At 60.2% G+C, this 16,364-nt stretch overlaps 1 protein-coding gene across 2 annotated transcripts in view; it reads right to left on the reverse strand.

Moving 5' to 3' along the window:
• Positions 1 to 16,364, reverse strand: part of LOC121284224 (FH2 domain-containing protein 1-like) — a 98,134-nt gene that overhangs the window by 10,338 nt on the left and 71,432 nt on the right. For both annotated transcript variants that reach the window (XM_041199517.1, XM_041199518.1), the window contains one exon: positions 2,045 to 2,209. In XM_041199517.1, coding sequence (XP_041055451.1) covers positions 2,045 to 2,209 — 165 coding nt within the window. The remainder of the gene's footprint in view (positions 1 to 2,044; positions 2,210 to 16,364) is intronic.

Genomic DNA, 16,364 nt, shown 5'->3' on the forward strand with positions numbered 1-16,364 from the left:
ACCCCTCCCCTCACCCCTCACCCCTCCCCTCACCCCTCCCCCTCACCCTCACCCCTCCCCTCACCCCTCCCCTCACCCCTCACCCTCACCCCTTCCCCTCACCCTCCCCTCACCCTCACCCTCACACCCTCCCCTCACCCCTCACCCCTCCCCTCACCCCTCCCCTCACCCCTCCCCTCACCCCTCACCCTCCCCTCCCCTCCCCTCACCCCCCCCCTCACCCTCACCCTCCCTCACCCTCACCCCTCCCCTCACCCCTCCCCCTCACCCTCACCCCTCCCCTCACCCCTCACCCCTCCCTCACCCCTCCCCTCACCCCTCACCCCTCCCCTCACCCCTCCCTCACCCCTCCCCTCACCCCCCTCCCCTCACCCCTCCCCTCACCCCTCCCCTCCCCTCCCCTCCCCTCCCCCCTCACCCTCCCCCTCCCCTCACCCCACCCCTCACCCTCACCCCTCCCCTCACCCTCACCCCTCCCTCCCCTCCCCTCTCCCCTCCCCCTCCCCTCACCCCTCCCCTCACCCCTCCCTCCCCCTCACCCTCCCTCACCCCTCCCCTCCCCCTCACCCCTCCCCCTCACCCCACCCCTCCCCCCACTCCCTCCCCCTCACCCTCCCTCACCCCTCCCCTCACCCCTCCCCTCACCCTCCCCTCACCCCTCCCCCCTCCCCCTCCCCCTCCCCCTCACCCCTCGCCCTCCCCCTCCCCCTCCCCTCACCCTCCCCTCACCCCTCCCCCTCCCCCTCCCCCTCCCCTCACCCCTCGCCCTCCCCCTCCCCCTCCCCCTCCCCCTCCCCCTCCCCTCCCCTCAACCCTCCCCTCACCCTCGCCCTCCCCCTCCCCCTCCCCTCCCCCTCACCCCTCCCCTCACCCCTCCCCTCACCCCTCCCCTCCCCCTCCCCTCACCCCTCCCCCTCCCCCTCCCCTCCCCTCCCCCTCCGCTCCCCCTCACCCCTCCCCTCCCCCTCCCCCCCTCACCCCTCGCCCTCACCCCTCCCCTCCCCCTCCCCTCCCCCTCACCCCTCCCCTCCCCCTCCCCTCCCCTCCCCCTCCCCTCCCCCTCACCCTCACCCCTCCCCCTCACCCTCCCCTCCCCTCCCCCCCCTCCACCCTCCCCTCCCTCCCCCTCCCCCTCCCTCCCCCTCACCCGTCCCCCTCACCTCCCCCTCACCCCTCCCCCTCCCCCTCCCCTCCCTCCCCCTCCCCCTCCCCTCCCCCTCCCCCTCCCCTCCCCCTCACCCCTCCCCTCCCCCTACCCTCCCCCTCCCCTCCCTCCCCCTCACCCCTCCCCTCCCCCTCCCCTCCCCCTCCCCTCCCCCTCACCCCCTCCCCTCCCCCTCCCCTCCCCTCCCCTCCCCCTCCCCTCCCCTCCCCCTCACCCCTCCCCCTCACCCCTCCCCTCCCCCTCCCCTCCCCCTCACCCCTCCCCTCCCCCTCCCCTCCCCCTCCCCTCCCCCTCCCCCTCCCCCTCCCCTCCCCTCCCCCTCCCCTCCCCTCCCCCTCCCCTCCCCCTCCCCTCCCCCTCACCCCTCCCCTCCCCCTCCCCCTCCCCTCCCCTCCCCCTCACCCCTCCCCTCCCCCTCACCCTCACCCCTCCCCCTCCCCTCCCCCTCCCCTCCCCCTCCCCCTCCCCTCCCCCTCCCCCTCACCCTCACCCCTCCCCCTCCCCTCCCCCTCCCCCTCACCCTCACCCTCACCCCTCCCCCTCCCCTCCCCCTCCCCCTCACCCTCACCCTCACCCCTCCCCCTCCCCTCCCCCTCCCCTCGCCCCTCCCCCTCACCCCTCCCCTTCCCCTCACCCCTCCCCTCCCCTCCCCTCCCCCTCACCCCTCCCCTCCCCCTCCCCCCCTCCCCTCCCCCTCCCCTCCCCTCCCCCTCCCCTCCCCCTCCCCCTCCCCCTCCCCTCCCCTCCCCCTCCCCCTCCCCTCCCCTCCCCCTCCCCTCCCCCTCCCCTCCCCTCCCCCTCCCCTCCCCCTCCCCTCCCCCCTCCCCTCCCCTCCCCCTCCCCTCCCCCTCCCCTCCCCTCCCCCTCCCCTCCCCCTACCTCTGTTGCTGTGATGAATTTCTCTCCGAAGGTTTTGAAGATGTTGCAGCATTCCTCCAGTTTGAATTTCTCCTCCTCCTCACAGAAGTACTCAGCCAGCTGCTGACTCACAGCCTGAAGCTCCAGCACGGACCTCTGGACCTTCTCCAGCTCCCCCTCCGCCTCCTGACAGGTACAAACACATCACATCACTGATAGGACAGAGCAGGACAAAACAGGAGCCCCTGACCCCGACAGGGAGCACTGACCCCTGACCCTGACAGGGAGCACTGACCCCTGACCCTGACCCCGACAGGGAGCACTGACCCCTGACCCCGACAGGGAGCACTGACCCCTGACCCTGACCCCGACAGGGAGCACTGACCCCTGACCCTGACCCCGAGAAGGAGCACTGACCCCTGACCCCGACAGGGAGCACTGACCCCTGACCCTGACCCCGACAGGGAGCACTGACCCCTGACCCTGACCCCGACAGGGAGCACTGACCCCTGACCCTGACCCCGACAGGGAGCACTGACCCCTGACCCCGACAGGGAGCACTGACCCCTGACCCTGACCCCGACAGGGAGCACTGACCCCTGACCCTGACCCCGACAGGGAGCACTGACCCCTGACCCTGACCTCGAGAAGGAGCACTGACCCCTGACCCCGACAGGGAGCACTGACCCCTGACCCTGACCCCGAGAAGGAGCACTGACCCCTGACCCTGACCCCGACAGGGAGCACTGACCCCTGACCCCGACAGGGAGCACTGACCCCTGACCCTGACCCCGACAGGGAGCACTGACCCCTGACCCTGACCCCGACAGGGAGCACTGACCCCTGACCCTGACCTCGAGAAGGAGCACTGACCCCTGACCCCGACAGGGAGCACTGACCCCTGACCCTGACCCCGACAGGGAGCACTGACCCCTGACCCTGACCCCGACAGGGAACACTGACCCCTGACCCTGACCTCGAGAAGGAGCACTGACCCCTGACCCTGACCCCGACAGGGAGCACTGACCCCTGACCCTGACCCCGAGAAGGAGCACTGACCCCTGACCCTGACCCCGAGAAGGAGCACTGACCCCTGACCCTGACCCCGACAGGGAGCACTGACCCCTGACCCTGACCTCGAGAAGGAGCACTGACCCCTGACCCTGACCCCGACAGGGAGCACTGACCCCTGACCCTGACCTCGAGAAGGAGCACTGACCCCTGACCCCGACAGGGAGCACTGACCCCTGACCCTGGCTTCGAGAAGGAGCACTGACCCTTGACCCCAACCAGAAATGCTGAATGCTGACCTCCAACCCCAACAGGGAGCACTGACCCCCGGTGCTTGTTTTTATTCATTCATGGGATGTGGGTGTCACTGGCTGGGCCAACATTTATTGCCCATCTCTAGTTGCCCTTGAGAAGGTGGTGGTGAGCTGCCTTCTTGAACCGCTGCAGCCCATGTGGTGTAGGTACACCCACAGCGCTGTTAGGGAGGGAGTTCCAGGATTTTGTCTGTGTGGTGTAGGTACCCCCACCGTGCTGTTAGGGAGGGAGTTCCAGGATTTTGTCCCCCGTGTGTGGTGTAGGTACACCCACCGTGCTGTTAGGGAGGGAGTTCCAGGATTTTGTCCCTGTGTGTGGTGTAGGTACACCCACGGCGCTGTTAGGGAGGGAGATCCAGGATTTTGTTCGTGTGGTGTAGGTACACCCACGGCGCTGTTAGGGAGGGAGATCCAGGATTTTGTTCGTGTGGTGTAGGTACACCCACGGCGCTGTTAGGGAGGGAGTTCCAGGATTTTGTCCGTGTGGTGTAGGTACACCCACAGTGCTGTTAGAGAGAGAGTTGCAGGATTTTGTCCGTGTGGTGTAGGTACACCCACAGCGCTGTTAGGGAGGGAGTTCCAGGATTTTGTCCATGTGGTGTAGGTACACCCACAGCGCTGTTAGAGAGAGAGTTGCAGGATTTTGTCCGTGTGGTGTAGGTACACCCACAGTGCTGTTAGGGAGGGAGTTCCAGGATTTTGTCCCTGTGGTGTAGGTACACCCACGGCGCTGTTAGGGAGGGAGTTCCAGGATTTTGTCCGTGTGGTGTAGGTACACCCACAGTGCTGTTAGGGAGGGAGTTCCAGGATTTTGTCCCCGTGTGTGGTGTAGGTACACCCACGGCGCTGTTAGGGAGGGAGTTCCAGGATTTTGTCCCTGTGGTGTAGGTACACCCACAGCGCTGTTAGGGAGGGAGTTCCAGGATTTTGTCCGTGTGGTGTAGGTACACCCACAGTGCTGTTAGGGAGGGAGTTCCAGGATTTTGTCCCCGTGTGTGGTGTAGGTACACCCACGGCGCTGTTAGGGAGGGAGTTCCAGGATTTTGTCCCTGTGGTGTAGGTACACCCACAGCGCTGTTAGGGAGGGAGTTCCAGGATTTTGCCCCTGGGGTGCAGGTACACCCACGGCGCTGTTAGGGAGGGAGTTCCAGGATTTTGTCCGTGTGGTGTAGGTACACCCACAGTGCTGTTAGGGAGGGAGTTCCAGGATTTTGTCCAGGTGGTGTAGGTACACCCACAGCGCTGTTAGGGAGGGAGTTCCAGGATTTTGTCCCCGTGTGATGTAGGTACACCCACAGTGCTGTTAGGGAGGGAGTTCCAGGATTTGTCCGTGTGGTGTAGGTACACACACCGTGCTGTTAGGGAGGGAGTTCCAGGATTGTGTCCGTGTGGTGTAGGTACACCCACAGCGCTGTTAGGGAGGGAGTTCCAGGATTTGTCCGTGTGGTGTAGGTACACACACCGTGCTGTTAGGGAGGGAGTTCCAGGATTGTGTCCGTGTGGTGTAGGTACACCCACAGTGCTGTTAGGGAGGGAGTTCCAGGATTTTGTCCGTGTGGTGTAGGTACACCCACAGTGCTGTTAGGGAGGGAGTTCCAGGATTTTGTCCGTGTGGTGTAGGTACACCCACAGTGCTGTTAGGGAGGGAGTTCCAGGATTTGTCCGTGTGGTGTAGGTACACACACCGTGCTGTTAGGGAGGGAGTTCCAGGATTGTGTCCGTGTGGTGTAGGTACACCCACAGTGCTGTTAGGGAGGGAGTTCCAGGATTTTGTCCGTGTGGTGTAGGTACACCCACGGCGCTGTTAGGGAGGGAGTTCCAGGATTTTGTCCCTGTGGTGTAGGTACACCCACAGCGCTGTTAGGGAGGGAGTTCCAGGATTTTGTCCGTGTGGTGTAGGTACACCCACGGCGCTGTTAGGGAGGGAGTTCCAGGATTTTGTCCCTGTGGTGTAGGTACACCCACAGTGCTGTTAGGGAGGGAGTTCCAGGATTTTGTCCGTGTGGTGTAGGTACACCCACGGTGCTGTTAGGGAGGGAGTTCCAGGATTTTGTCCGTGTGGTGTAGGTACACCCACGGCGCTGTTAGGGAGGGAGTTCCAGGATTTTGTCCCTGTGGTGTAGGTACACCCACAGCGCTGTTAGGGAGGGAGTTCCAGGATTTTGTCCGTGTGGTGTAGGTACACCCACAGTGCTGTTAGGGAGGGAGTTCCAGGATTTTGTCCCCGTGTGTGGTGTAGGTACACCCACGGCGCTGTTAGGGAGGGAGTTCCAGGATTTTGTCCCTGTGGTGTAGGTACACCCACAGCGCTGTTAGGGAGGGAGTTCCAGGATTTTGCCCCTGGGGTGCAGGTACACCCACGGCGCTGTTAGGGAGGGAGTTCCAGGATTTTGTCCGTGTGGTGTAGGTACACCCACAGTGCTGTTAGGGAGGGAGTTCCAGGATTTTGTCCAGGTGGTGTAGGTACACCCACAGCGCTGTTAGGGAGGGAGTTCCAGGATTTTGTCCCCGTGTGATGTAGGTACACCCACAGTGCTGTTAGGGAGGGAGTTCCAGGATTTGTCCGTGTGGTGTAGGTACACACACCGTGCTGTTAGGGAGGGAGTTCCAGGATTGTGTCCGTGTGGTGTAGGTACACCCACAGCGCTGTTAGGGAGGGAGTTCCAGGATTTGTCCGTGTGGTGTAGGTACACACACCGTGCTGTTAGGGAGGGAGTTCCAGGATTGTGTCCGTGTGGTGTAGGTACACCCACAGTGCTGTTAGGGAGGGAGTTCCAGGATTTTGTCCGTGTGGTGTAGGTACACCCACAGTGCTGTTAGGGAGGGAGTTCCAGGATTTGTCCGTGTGGTGTAGGTACACACACCGTGCTGTTAGGGAGGGAGTTCCAGGATTGTGTCCGTGTGGTGTAGGTACACCCACAGTGCTGTTAGGGAGGGAGTTCCAGGATTTTGTCCGTGTGGTGTAGGTACACCCACAGTGCTGTTAGGGAGGGAGTTCCAGGATTTTGTCCGTGTGGTGTAGGTACACCCACAGTGCTGTTAGGGAGGGAGTTCCAGGATTTTGTCCGTGTGGTGTAGGTACACCCACAGCGCTGTTAGGGAGGGAGTTCCAGGATTTTGTCCCCGTGTGTGGTGTAGGTACACCCACAGCGCTGTTAGGGAGGGAGATCCAGGATTTTGTCCATGTGGTGTAGGTACACCCACGGCGCTGTTAGGGAGGGAGTTCCAGGATTTTGTCCCTGCGGTGTAGGTACACCCACAGCGCTGTTAGGGAGGGAGTTCCAGGATTTTGTCCGTGTGGTGTAGGTACACCCACAGTGCTGTTAGGGAGGGAGTTCCAGGATTTTGTCCCCGTGTGTGGTGTAGGTACACCCACGGCGCTGTTAGGGAGGGAGTTCCAGGATTTTGTCCCTGTGGTGTAGGTACACCCACAGCGCTGTTAGGGAGGGAGTTCCAGGATTTTGCCCCTGGGGTGCAGGTACACCCACGGCGCTGTTAGGGAGGGAGTTCCAGGATTTTGTCCGTGTGGTGTAGGTACACCCACAGTGCTGTTAGGGAGGGAGTTCCAGGATTTTGTCCAGGTGGTGTAGGTACACCCACAGCGCTGTTAGGGAGGGAGTTCCAGGATTTTGTCCCCGTGTGATGTAGGTACACCCACAGTGCTGTTAGGGAGGGAGTTCCAGGATTTGTCCGTGTGGTGTAGGTACACACACCGTGCTGTTAGGGAGGGAGTTCCAGGATTGTGTCCGTGTGGTGTAGGTACACACACCGTGCTGTTAGGGAGGGAGTTCCAGGATTGTGTCCGTGTGGTGTAGGTACACCCACAGTGCTGTTAGGGAGGGAGTTCCAGGATTTTGTCCGTGTGGTGTAGGTACACCCACAGTGCTGTTAGGGAGGGAGTTCCAGGATTTTGTCCGTGTGGTGTAGGTACACCCATGGCGCTGTTAGGGAGCGAGTTCCAGGATTATGTCCATGTGGTGTAGGTACACCCACGGCGCTGTTAGGGAGGGAGTTCCAGGATTTTGTCCCTGTGGTGTAGGTACACCCACGGCGCTGTTAGGGAGGGAGTTCCAGGATTTTGTCCCTGTGGTGTAGGTACACCCACGGCGCTGTTAGGGAGGGAGTTCCAGGATTTTGTCCCTGTGGTGTAGGTACACCCACAGCGCTGTTAGGGAGGGAGTTCCAGGATTTTGTCCCCGTGTGATGTAGGTACACCCACAGTGCTGTTAGGGAGGGAGTTCCAGGATTTGTCCGTGTGGTGTAGGTACACACACCGTGCTGTTAGGGAGGGAGTTCCAGGATTGTGTCCGTGTGGTGTAGGTACACCCACAGTGCTGTTAGGGAGGGAGTTCCAGGATTTTGTCCGTGTGGTGTAGGTACACCCACAGTGCTGTTAGGGAGGGAGTTCCAGGATTTTGTCCGTGTGGTGTAGGTACACCCATGGCGCTGTTAGGGAGCGAGTTCCAGGATTATGTCCATGTGGTGTAGGTACACCCTCAGCGCTGTTAGGGAGCGAGTTCCAGGATTATGTCCATGTGGTGTAGGTACACCCTCAGCGCTGTTAGGGAGGGAGTTCCAGGATTTTGTCCGTGTGGTGTAGTTACACCCACAGCGCTGTTAGGGAGGGAGTTCCAGGATTTTGTCCCCGTGTGTGGTGTAGGTACACCCACAGTGCTGTTAGGGAGGGAGTTCCAGGATTTTGTCCCTGTGGTGTAGGTACACCCACGGCGCTGTTAGAGAGGGAGTTCCAGGATTTTGTCCATGTGGTGTAGGTACACCCACAGCGCTGTTAGAGAGAGAGTTCCAGGATTTTGTCCGTGTGGTGTAGGTACACCCACAGTGCTGTTAGGGAGGGAGTTCCAGGATTTTGTCCGTGTGGTGTAGTTACACCCACAGCGCTGTTAGGGAGGGAGTTCCAGGATTTTGTCCGTGTGGTGTAGTTACACCCACAGCGCTGTTAGGGAGGGAGTTCCAGGATTTTGTCCCCGTGTGTGGTGTAGGTACACCCACAGTGCTGTTAGGGAGGGAGTTCCAGGATTTTGTCCCTGTGGTGTAGGTACACCCACGGCGCTGTTAGAGAGGGAGTTCCAGGATTTTGTCCATGTGGTGTAGGTACACCCACAGTGCTGTTAGGGAGGGAGTTCCAGGATTTTGTCCCGTGTGGTGTAGGTACACCCACAGCGCTGTTAGGGAGGGAGTTCCAGGATTTTGTCCGTGTGGTGTAGGTACACCCACGGTGCTGTTAGGGAGGGAGTTCCAGGATTTTGTCCCTGTGGTGTAGGTACACCCACGGCGCTGTTAGAGAGGGAGTTCCAGGATTTTGTCCCTGTGGTGTAGGTACACCCACGGCGCTGTTAGGGAGGGAGTTCCAGGATTTTGTCCCCGTGTGTGGTGTAGGTACACCCACGGCGCTGTTAGAGAGGGAGTTCCAGGATTTTGTCCCTGTGGTGTAGGTACACCCACGGCGCTGTTAGGGAGGGAGTTCCAGGATTTTGTCCGTGCGGTGTAGGTACACCCACAGCGCTGTTAGGGAGGGAGTTCCAGGATTTTGTCCCCGTGTGTGGTGTAAGTACACCCACGTCGCTATTAGGGAGGGAGTTCCAGGATTTTGTCCCTGTGGTGTAGGTACACCCACGGTGCTGTTAGGGAGGGAGTTCCAGGATTTTGTCCGTGTGGTGTAGGTACACCCACGGCGCTGTTAGGGAGGGAGTTCCAGGATTGTGTCCGTGTGGTGTAGGTACACCCACAGTGCTGTTAGGGAGGGAGTTCCAGGATTTTGTCCGTGTGGTGTAGGTACACCCACAGTGCTGTTAGGGAGGGAGTTCCAGGATTTTGTCCGTGTGGTGTAGGTACACCCACGGCGCTGTTAGGGAGGGAGTTCCAGGATTTTGTCCCCGTGTGTGGTGTAGGTACACCCACAGTGCTGTTAGGGAGGGAGTTCCAGGATTTTGTCCGTGTGGTGTAGGTACACCCACAGTGCTGTTAGGGAGGGAGTTCCAGGATTTTGTCCGTGTGGTGTAGGTACACCCACGGCGCTGTTAGGGAGGGAGTTCCAGGATTTTGTCCCCGTGTGTGGTGTAAGTACACCCACAGTGCTGTTAGCGAGGGAGTTCCAGGATTTTGTCCGTGTGGTGTAGGTACACCCACAGCGCTGTTAGGGAGTGAGTTCCAGGATTTTGTCCGTGTGGTGTAGGTACACCCACGGCGCTGTTAGGGAGGGAGTTCCAGGATTTTGTCCGTGTGGTGTAGGTACACCCACGGCGCTGTTAGGGAGGGAGTTCCAGGATTGTGTCCGTGTGGTGTAGGTACACCCACAGTGCTGTTAGGGAGGGAGTTCCAGGATTTTGTCCGTGTGGTGTAGGTACACCCACGGCGCTGTTAGGGAGGGAGTTCCAGGATTTGTCCGTGTGGTGTAGGTACACACACCGTGCTGTTAGGGAGGGAGTTCCAGGATTTTGTCCGTGTGGTGTAGTTACACCCACAGCGCTGTTAGGGAGGGAGTTCCAGGATTTTGTCCGTGTGGTGTAGTTACACCCACAGCGCTGTTAGGGGGGGAGTTCCAGGATTTTGACCCAGCGATCTCTTCAAATCTTATCCTTTGAAAAGAAACCTTCCCATTCTCCAGCCTCAGGCCAGGATTGGGTTTATCGTGTCCTGTTTTATGTTTGTGTGAGAGTGTACAGGGGTTCCAATATCTGTTTTTTTTAAAAGGGGAAAATCTTACACTTCTAAACGACAACTTAGATGTTAACCCGTTTGTTAACTTGTTTTTTAAAAGAAGTCCATCTTATAATAAATCAATTATTTCTTTATGTTTACTGAAAGAAGCCTGGTTAGTCTTTTGATGGTGAGAATAACAGTATCAAAGATAAACAATTGGCCAGTTTTGTGGGTGAATTAAACATTCAATCTATTGTTACAACCTGTGGAGAAGAGGGGCTGGAATTAACTGCGCACTGCTCCCATCACAATCTATAACAGTACACACCGCTTTGACTGAGCATCAGTGTGGAGGGAATGAATGTTTGTGGTTGTGGTGCCAATCAAGTGGACTGCTTTGTCCTGGATGGTGTCAAGCTTCATGAGTGCTGTTGGGAGCTGTACTCATCCAGGCAGGTGGATATGGTAATGCCATCGAGTGTCAAGGGGCAGTGGTTAAATTCTCTCTTGTTGGAGATGGTCATTGCCTGACACTTGTGTGGGGTGAATGTTATTTGCCACTTGTCAGCCCAAGCCTGGATATTGTCCAGGTCTTGGTGCATTTGGACATGGACTGCTTCAGTATCTGAGGAGTTGCGAGTGGTGCTGAACATTGTGCAATCATCAGCGAACACCCCCACTCCTGACCTTATGATGGAAGGAAGGTCATTGATGAAGCAGCTGAAGATGGTTGGGCCGAGGACACTACCCTGAGGAACTCCTGCAGTAATGTCCTGGAGCTGAGATGACTGACCTCCAACAACCACAACCATCTTCCTTTGTCCTAGGTATGACTCCAACCAACGGAGAGTTTTCCCCTGATTCCCAATGACTCCAGTTTTGCTAGGGCTCCTTGAGGCCACACTCGGTCAAATGCTGCCTTGATGTCAAGGGCAGTCACTCTCACATCACCTCGGGAGTTTAGCTCTTTTGTCTATGTTTGAACCAAGCTGTAATGAGGTCAGGAGCTGAGTGGCCCTGGCGGAACCCAAACTGAAAGTCGGCAAGCAGGTTATTGCTAAGCAAGTGCCGCTTGATAGCACTGTTGATGATCCTTTCCATTACTTTACTGATGATGGAGAGTAGACTGATGGGGTGGTAATTGGCCGGGTTGGATTTGTCCTGCTTTTTGTGTACAGGACACACCAGGGCAATTTTCCACATAGCCGGGTAGATGCCAGTGTTGTAGCTGTACTGGAACAGCTTGGCTAGGGGCGCAGCAAGTTCTGGAGCACAAGTCTTCAGTAATATTGCCAGAATATTGTCAGGGCCCATAGCCTTTGCAGTATCCAGTGCCTTCAGCTGTTTCTTGATATCACGTGGAGTGAGTCGAATTGGCTGAAGACTGGCATCTGTGATGCTGGGGACCTCCGGAAGAGGCTGAGATGGATCATCCACTCGGCACTTCTGGCTGAAGATTGTTGCAAATGCTTCAGCCTTATCTTTTGCACTGATGTGCTGGGCTCCTCCATCATTGAGGATGGGGATATTTGTGGAGCCTCCTGAGTGGGAACAGGTTCTGGGGGAGAGGGGAGTCGGACCTGAGTGGGAACAGGTTCTGAGGGAGAGGGGAGTCGGACCTGAGTGGGAGCAGGTTCTGAGGGAGAGGGGAGTCGGACCTGAGTGGGAGCAGGTTCTGAGGGAGAGGGGAGTCGGACCTGAGTGGGAGCAGGTTCTGAGGGAGACCGGAGTCGGACCTGAGTGGGAACAGGTTCTGAGGGAGAGGGGAGTCGGACCTGAGTGGGAGCAGGTTCTGAGGGAGACCGGAGTCGGACCTGAGTGGGAGCAGCTTCTGAGGGAAGAGGGGAGTCGGACCTGAGTGGGAGCAGGTTCTGAGGGAGAGGGGAGTCGGACCTGAGTGGGAACAGGTTCTGAGGGAGAGGGGAGTCGGACCTGAGTGGGAACAGGTTCTGAGGGAGAGGGGAGTCGGACCTGAGTGGGAACAGGTTCTGAGGGAGAGGGGAGTCGGACCTGAGTGGGAACAGGTTCTGAGGGAGACCGGAGTCGGACCTGAGTGGGAGCAGGTTCTGAGGGAGAGGGGAGTCGGACCTGAGTGGGAACAGGTTCTGAGGGAGACCGGAGTCGGACCTGAGTGGGAGCAGGTTCTGAGGGAGAGGGGAGTCGGACCTGAGTGGGAGCAGGTTCTGAGGGAGAGGGGAGTCGGACCTGAGTGGGAACAGGTTCTGAGGGAGAGGGGAGTCGGACCTGAGTGGGAACAGGTTCTGATGGAGAGGGGAGTCGGACCTGAGTGGGAGCAGGTTCTGAGGGAGAGGGGAGTCGGACCTGAGTGGGAGCAGGTTCTGAGGGAGAGGGGAGTCGGACCTGAGTGGGAACAGGTTCTGATGGAGAGGGGAGTCGGACCTGAGTGGGAACAGGTTCTGAGGGAGACCGGAGTCGGACCTGAGTGGGAGCAGGTTCTGAGGGAGAGGGGAGTCGGACCTGAGTGGGAGCAGGTTCTGAGGGAGAGGGGTGTCGGACCTCACTGGGAACAGGTTCTGAGGGAGACCGGAGTCGGACCTGAGTGGGAACAGGTTCTGAGGGAGACCGGAGTCGGACCTGAGTGGGAGCAGGTTCTGGGGGAGAGGGGAGTCGGACCTGAGTGGGAACAGGTTCTGAGGGAGACCGGAGTCGGACCTGAGTGGGAACAGGTTCTGATGGAGAGGGGAGTCGGACCTGAGTGGGAACAGGTTCTGAGGGAGAGGGGAGTCGGACCTGAGTGGGAGCAGGTTCTGAGGGAGACCGGAGTCGGACCTGAGTGGGAGCAGGTTCTGAGGGAGAGGGGAGTCGGACCTGAGTGGGAGCAGGTTCTGAGGGAGACCGGAGTCGGACCTGAGTGGGAGCAGGTTCTGAGGGAGAGGGGAGTCGGACCTGAGTGGGAACAGGTTCTGAGGGAGAGGGGAGTCGGACCTGAGTGGGAGCAGGTTCTGATGGAGAGGGGAGTCGGACCTGAGTGGGAACAGGTTCTGAGGGAGAGGGGAGTCGGACCTGAGTGGGAGCAGGTTCTGAGGGAGAGGGGAGTCGGACCTGAGTGGGAGCAGGTTCTGAGGGAGACCGGAGTCGGACCTGAGTGGGAGCAGGTTCTGAGGGAGAGGGGAGTCGGACCTGAGTGGGAGCAGGTTCTGAGGGAGACCGGAGTCGGACCTGAGTGGGAGCAGGTTCTGAGGGAGAGGGGAGTCGGACCTGAGTGGGAGCAGGTTCTGAGGGAGAGGGGAGTCGGACCTGAGTGGGAACAGGTTCTGGCGGGAGAGGGGAGTCGGACCTGAGTGGGAGCAGGTTCTGAGGGAGACCGGAGTCGGACCTGAGTGGGAACAGGTTCTGTGGGAGAGCTGAGTCGGACCTGAGTGGGAGCAGGTTCTGGGGGAGAGGGGAATCGGACCTGAGTGGGAGCAGGTTCTGGCGGGAGACCGGAGTCGGACCTGAGTGGGAGCAGGTTCTGAGGGAGACCGGAGTCGGACCTGAGTGGGAGCAGGTTCTGAGGGAGAGGGGAGTCGGACCTGAGTGGGAGCAGGTTCTGGCGGGAGAGGGGTGTCGGACCTGAGTGGGAACAGGTTCTGAGGGAGAGGGGAGTCGGACCTGAGTGGGAGCAGGTTCTGAGGGAGAGGGGAGTCGGACCTGAGTGGGAACAGGTTCTGAGGGAGAGGGGAGTCGGACCTGAGTGGGAGCAGGTTCTGGCGGGAGAGGGGAGTCGGACCTCACTGGGAACAGGTTCTGGGGGGGAGGGGAGTCGGACCTGAGTGGGAACAGGTTCTGTGGGAGAGCTGAGTCGGACCTCACTGGGAACAGGTTCTGGGGGAGAGGGGAGTCGGACCTGAGTGGGAGCAGGTTCTGGGGGAGAGGGGAATCGGACCTGAGTGGGAACAGGTTCTGAGGGAGAGGGGAGTCGGACCTGAGTGGGAGCAGGTTCTGAGGGAGACCGGAGTCGGACCTGAGTGGGAGCAGGTTCTGATGGAGACCGGAGTCGGACCTCACTGGGAACAGGTTCTGAGGGAGAGGGGAGTCGGACCTGAGTGGGAGCAGGTTCTGAGGGAGAGGGGAGTCGGACCTGAGTGGGAGCAGGTTCTGAGGGAGAGGGGAGTCGGACCTGAGTGGGAACAGGTTCTGGCGGGAGAGGGGAGTCGGACCTGAGTGGGAACAGGTTCTGAGGGAGAGGGGTGTCGGACCTGAGTGGGAGCAGGTTCTGAGGGAGAGGGGAGTCGGACCTGAGTGGGAGCAGGTTCTGAGGGAGAGGGGAGTCGGACCTGAGTGGGAACAGGTTCTGAGGGAGAGGGGTGTCGGACCTGAGTGGGAGCAGGTTCTGGCGGGAGAGGGGTGTCGGACCTGAGTGGGAACAGGTTCTGAGGGAGAGGGGAGTCGGACCTGAGTGGGAGCAGGTTCTGAGGGAGAGGGGAGTCGGACCTGAGTGGGAACAGGTTCTGAGGGAGAGGGGAGTCGGACCTGAGTGGGAGCAGGTTCTGGCGGGAGAGGGGAGTCGGACCTCACTGGGAACAGGTTCTGGGGGGGAGGGGAGTCGGACCTGAGTGGGAACAGGTTCTGTGGGAGAGCTGAGTCGGACCTCACTGGGAACAGGTTCTGGGGGAGAGGGGAGTCGGACCTGAGTGGGAGCAGGTTCTGGGGGAGAGGGGAATCGGACCTGAGTGGGAACAGGTTCTGAGGGAGAGGGGAGTCGGACCTGAGTGGGAGCAGGTTCTGAGGGAGAGGGGAGTCGGACCTGAGTGGGAGCAGGTTCTGATGGAGACCGGAGTCGGACCTGAGTGGGAGCAGGTTCTGAGGGAGAGGGGAGTCGGACCTGAGTGGGAGCAGGTTCTGAGGGAGACCGGAGTCGGACCTGAGTGGGAGCAGGTTCTGAGGGAGAGGGGAGTCGGACCTGAGTGGGAGCAGGTTCTGAGGGAGAGGGGAGTCGGACCTGAGTGGGAGCAGGTTCTGAGGGAGAGGGGAGTCGGACCTGAGTGGGAACAGGTTCTGAGGGAAGAGGGGAGTCGGACCTGAGTGGGAGCAGGTTCTGAGGGAGACCGGAGTCGGACCTGAGTGGGAACAGGTTCTGAGGGAGACCGGAGTCGGACCTGAGTGGGAGCAGGTTCTGAGGGAAGAGGGGAGTCGGACCTGAGTGGGAGCAGGTTCTGAGGGAGACCGGAGTCGGACCTGAGTGGGAGCAGGTTCTGAGGGAGAGGGGAGTCGGACCTGAGTGGGAGCAGGTTCTGAGGGAGACCGGAGTCGGACCTGAGTGGGAGCAGGTTCTGAGGGAGAGGGTAGTCGGACCTGAGTGGGAACAGGTTCTGGGGGAGAGGGGAGTCGGACCTGAGTGGGAACAGGTTCTGAGGGAGAGGGGAGTCGGACCTGAGTGGGAGCAGGTTCTGAGGGAGAGGGGAGTCGGACCTGAGTGGGAGCAGGTTCTGAGGGAGAGGGGAGTCGGACCTGAGTGGGAGCAGGTTCTGGGGGAGAGGGGAATCGGACCTGAGTGGGAGCAGGTTCTGAGGGAGAGGGGAGTCGGACCTGAGTGGGAACAGGTTCTGAGGGAGAGGGGAGTCGGACCTGAGTGGGAACAGGTTCTGAGGGAGAGGGGAGTCGGACCTGAGTGGGAACAGGTTCTGAGGGAGACCGGAGTCGGACCTGAGTGGGAGCAGGTTCTGAGGGAGAGGGGAGTCGGACCTGAGTGGGAGCAGGTTCTGAGGGAGACCGGAGTCGGACCTGAGTGGGAGCAGGTTCTGAGGGAGAGGGGAGTCGGACCTGAGTGGGAGCAGGTTCTGAGGGAGACCGGAGTCGGACCTGAGTGGGAGCAGGTTCTGATGGAGAGGGGAGTCGGACCTGAGTGGGAACAGGTTCTGGGGGAGAGGGGTGTCGGACCTGAGTGGGAACAGGTTCTGAGGGAGAGGGGAGTCGGACCTGAGTGGGAGCAGGTTCTGAGGGAGAGGGGAGTCGGACCTGAGTGGGAGCAGGTTCTGAGGGAGAGGGGAGTCGGACCTGAGTGGGAGCAGGTTCTGGGGGAGAGGGGAGTCGGACCTGAGTGGGAACAGGTTCTGAGGGAGAGGGGAGTCGGACCTGAGTGGGAACAGGTTCTGAGGGAGAGGGGAGTCGGACCTGAGTGGGAACAGGTTCTGGGGGGAAAGGGGAGTCGGACCTGAGTGGGAGCAGGTTCTGAGGGAGAGGGGAGTCGGACCTGAGTGGGAGCAGGTTCTGAGGGAGAGGGGAGTCGGACCTGAGTGGGAACAGGTTCTGATGGAGAGGGGAGTCGGACCTGAGTGGGAACAGGTTCTGAGGGAGAGGGGAGTCGGACCTGAGTGGGAACAGGTTCTGAGGGAGAGGGGAGTCGGACCTGAGTG

This window comes from Carcharodon carcharias, chromosome 11 (genome assembly GCF_017639515.1).
Source record: "Carcharodon carcharias isolate sCarCar2 chromosome 11, sCarCar2.pri, whole genome shotgun sequence".
NCBI classification, from domain to species: domain Eukaryota; kingdom Metazoa; phylum Chordata; class Chondrichthyes; order Lamniformes; family Lamnidae; genus Carcharodon; species Carcharodon carcharias.